This window comes from Cebus imitator, unplaced genomic scaffold (genome assembly GCF_001604975.1).
Source record: "Cebus imitator isolate Cc_AM_T3 unplaced genomic scaffold, Cebus_imitator-1.0 Scaffold638, whole genome shotgun sequence".
In the NCBI taxonomy this organism is placed as follows: Eukaryota; Metazoa; Chordata; class Mammalia; order Primates; family Cebidae; genus Cebus; species Cebus imitator.
Genome location: NW_016107953.1, coordinates 251163 through 255208, shown reverse-complemented (window position 1 = coordinate 255208; position 4046 = coordinate 251163). Strand labels below are relative to the sequence as shown.

At 43.2% G+C, this 4046-nt stretch overlaps 1 protein-coding gene across 1 annotated transcript in view; it reads right to left on the bottom strand.

Moving 5' to 3' along the window:
* Positions 1–4046, bottom strand: part of GTF3C4 (general transcription factor IIIC subunit 4) — a 21931-nt gene that overhangs the window by 6333 nt on the left and 11552 nt on the right. Inside the window, exon 3 of the mRNA XM_017517588.1 lies at positions 1332–1462. Within this exon, the coding sequence (XP_017373077.1) occupies positions 1332–1462 (131 nt within the window). The remainder of the gene's footprint in view (positions 1–1331; positions 1463–4046) is intronic.

Below are 4046 nucleotides of genomic sequence, written 5' to 3'. Positions count from 1 at the left end.
AAAAAAAAAAAAAAACAATTTAAATTTAGTGCCTACCATGTACTAGGCACTGTTCTAGAAATAGCTGTGAACACAACACAAAAGTTCCTCTCCTCATAGAGCTTTCTATTCTAGAGGAAGGACAAGGAAAAAAATATTATATTAAATAGTGATAATTGTTGAGGAAGAAAATAAAGGAAGAAGGATGCAAAATACTGGGAGGGAAGGTATGTCAGTGGGGTGCCACAATTTCAGGTATGGTGGCCAGGAAGGCCTAGCTGATAAAGGGCCATTGGAGGAAGCCATGTGGACATCTGCTGGAAGAGCATCCTAGGTAGAGGAATTGGCCAGTGCAGATGTCCTGAGATGAGCGGGTGCCTCATGTACCTGAGGAATGAAGCCAGTCTGCCTGCAGTGAAGGGAACAAGATGGAGAAATACAGCAGAGGAGGTCAGCGGGAGGACAAAGGGAAGAAGGGGCCCCAGGCTGTACAGAGTATTGTGGGTCACTAAGAGGGTTTTAGTTTTACTCATGAGAAACAGGTAGCCAGTGACAAAATGTTGACACGATCGCTATCACGACTATAATAAGAAGAGACTGGAGGGGCAAGGATGGAAGTGGGAAGACCAGATGGAAAGTAACCTCAGGTATCATAACCAGGGCAAGAGATGAAGGTGTTTTGACAGGGATGGAGAGGCAGAGGTAGTAATGAAAGGTTGGATTCCAATTTCAAATGCCTATTAAACATCCAAAGAGAGGCACTGAGGAGGCAGTGAGATGTATAAGCCTAGACTTTGGGGGAGAGATCCAGGTAAAAGCTCTATGTTTAAATCACCAGTGTGCAGATGATAAGCAACCGCCCAGGGAAAGTGCTAAGAGAATAACAACAGGCGGAAAGACGGACAGCTGAGGTAGCCATCAGCAAAGACAACTGAGAATGAAGAGTCCGGGGCAGGAAGAAAAGCAGGGAGCACTGTGTCCAGGAAGGCCGGTGATGAAGGTGCTGCAAGGAGGGAGCAATTGTGTCAAACGCAGCCCACGGTCCAGTAACACGAGGACACATCAAGGTTACATCTCGGAGTGAGACTAGGGAGAGGAAGCAGACATCTTTCATTATGAAATTGAACAAACAAAATAAGAAAGCTCCTATATACTAAACAGTAAAAAACTGTCTGTAAGGGCCAACTTGCTTCAGTGATACTGATGAAAAAAGTCCACATCACGCTTTATAATAGCAGCTTTTCTCTAAAATATTGGCAAGGGCAACAGATAACTGGCATAAATGCTTTACAGTAGTTTGAGCTACACAAGACTGAAAAATGAGCAGAAGTAGGACGTTTAAAATGGCTTACCGGAGCCAAATGTGGCCATTGGAACAGACTGCCTGTTTGCGATCTGTGAATGGCAAGATCTCTTTACACAAACTACAGTGCTCAGGGAAAGTTTGTTTGTTCATCTTCTTTGAGATATGTCCAATCAGCACCTAGTAAGACAAAGTAGTCAGCAAAGTTTAGGGGTAAGTGCAGGATTTCCTGAAGAAAAAGCCTACAAACACAAAGGGAAAAATTAAAAAAAAAAAAAAAAGAAAAGAGCAGTATTTTACAAAAGACAGGAGATTTGTATTTCCATACAGGCTGATTATACTGTGAAAATAACGGAACTAGAGTTTCAACCTGTGTCAACTAGCTGAATAAAATAAATTCATCCTGGGACTCTGTGAAAACATGTAAACCATAACCACTAAGGAGAAAACTGTTCTGAAAACCAAAATCTTACTTGCCTTGTTTTAGTTGCTTCTGAAACAAGGACTTCAGAGTTCTGTTAGAAGACAAAGTATTTAGCTATTATTTATAATGTTTTGACTTTAAGAAGAAAAAGCGTAATCTCTACAGGCAAAACATTATGTGGAATACTACTCTCTTTGTAGAGCTGTACAAATGTCTATTTTAAAAGAAAGGCTTACAAAGTAAAAAGATCATCAGGATTAAAAAATAATTTTTCCTTCTGATGGCCCAAAGACCCATGGCCAACATAGTCCAGTAGCCTTCAATCTGAGATCTGCCAACCCCACTGCAGAGGCACGGCTAGACCCACTGTAGGAGCAAGAAGCTGGGAGTGAGAGGTGACAGCACAGGCTCCAGGCCTTGTCCCTGCTTGAGTTATGTTTTTCTCTGCTTTGTTAAGATTACACCCTTGGCCGGGCGTGGTGGCTTACGCCTATAATCCTAGTACTTTGGGAGGCTGAGGTGGGTGGGTCACCTGAGGTCAGGAGTTTGAGACCAGTCTGGTCAACACGGAAAAACCCTGACTCTACTAAAAATACAAAAATTAGCCGGGCATGGTGGTGCACACCTGTAATCCCAACTACTCGGGAGGCTGAGGCAGGAGAATCACATGAACCTGGGAGACGGAGGTTGCAGTGAACCAAAATCGTGCCACTGCACTCCAGCCTGTGTGATGGGAGTAAGACTTAAAAAAAAAAAAAAAAAAAAAAGATTATATCCTTGGCTGGGCACAGTGGCTCATGCCTGTAATCCCTGCACCTTGAGAGGCCAAGGCAGGTAGATCACTTGAGGTCAGAAGTTCGAGAGCAGGTGCCCAACATGTAAAACCCTGTCTCTACTAAAAATACAAAAATTAACCAGGTGTGGTGACACACACCTGTAACCCCAGCTACTTGGCAGGCTGAGGCAGGAGGATCTGCCTGAGCACAGGAGTGGAGGTTGTAGTGAGCCGAGATTGTGCCACTGCACCTCAGCCTGGGTGACAGAGTGAGGCGCCATCTCAAGAAAAAAAAAAGATTATGCTGCTTAAAAATAAAAGCCTGAAAAACACTTGAATCTAATTCTTTTTTGAGATGGGGGACAGAGTCTCGCTGTGTCACCCAGGCTGGAGTGCAGTAGCATGATCTTGGCTCACTGCAACCTCTGACTCCCAGGTTCAAGCGATTCTCATGCCTCAACCTCCCAAGTAGCTGGGATTACAGGCATGCTACACCATGCCTGGCTAATTTTTATATTTTTAGTAGAGGTGGGGTTTTGCCATGTTAGCCAGGCTGGTCTCGAACTCCTGACCTCAGGTGATCCGCCCATGTCAGCCTTTCAAAGTGCTGGGATTACAGGTGTTAGCCACCACACCTAGCCACCCCCTCCAACTTTTTTTTAAACTTCACTGGATATGTAATTTGGAGGCCAGGATACACAACCCTCAAGAATTGTCTTCTCTTACTAGTGATAGTATCCGTCCAATTTTGAATCAATTTCTGCTTAACCTCTTATGGATGAATCCAAAAGATTTTGGATTAACTAAAATTAATTATTAAGTTTCAAAGGGTGTCTTACTAGCTCAGAAGCTGGTGAGCCAGCTATCTTACCTCTTCTGTATATACTCTACTAATTTATATCCCATTAATTTTTGGCCTTTTTGCTTTTTCTGTCCTCAGAATTCTAACATATGGTAGGACTGCCACACTCACCTTGCTTTTCTAGACAGGCCAAACATCCTGATAATGATACAGTGACAAAAACTACTCAGAATTCCTCCCATATAAACACACCTCAATTTTTTTTTTAGACAGGTCTCAGTATTGCCCCGGCTAGAGTGCAGTGGTGTGAACATGGTTCCCCACTCAGCCTCCCAAGTAACCAGGACCACAGGCCTGTGCCACCACACCAGGATATACATATAGACATTTTTAAAAAAATTTTTTTTTATTTTTTGTAGAGACAGGGTCTCACTATGTTGCTCAGGCTGGCCTCAAACTCCTGGCTCAAGTGATCCTCACACCCTGGCCTCCCAAAGTGCTGGGGTTACAGGTGTGACCACTGCGCCTGGCCCAGATGTACATAAATTTTACATAAGGAAGCACTGCTATTTGTTCTCAGTAGCCTTGATCTTGGCAAGCTCAAATGTGTTATTCTAACTCACACATTCTCAATGGCAGTGACAGTCCTTCCAAGGCAGGAAATATTAGTTCTTGGAGGCAAAAAGTTCTTTTTTATACTCTTTTTCTGTATAAAGAACACAGATATAACATAAATAGATACACACACACACACACACACACA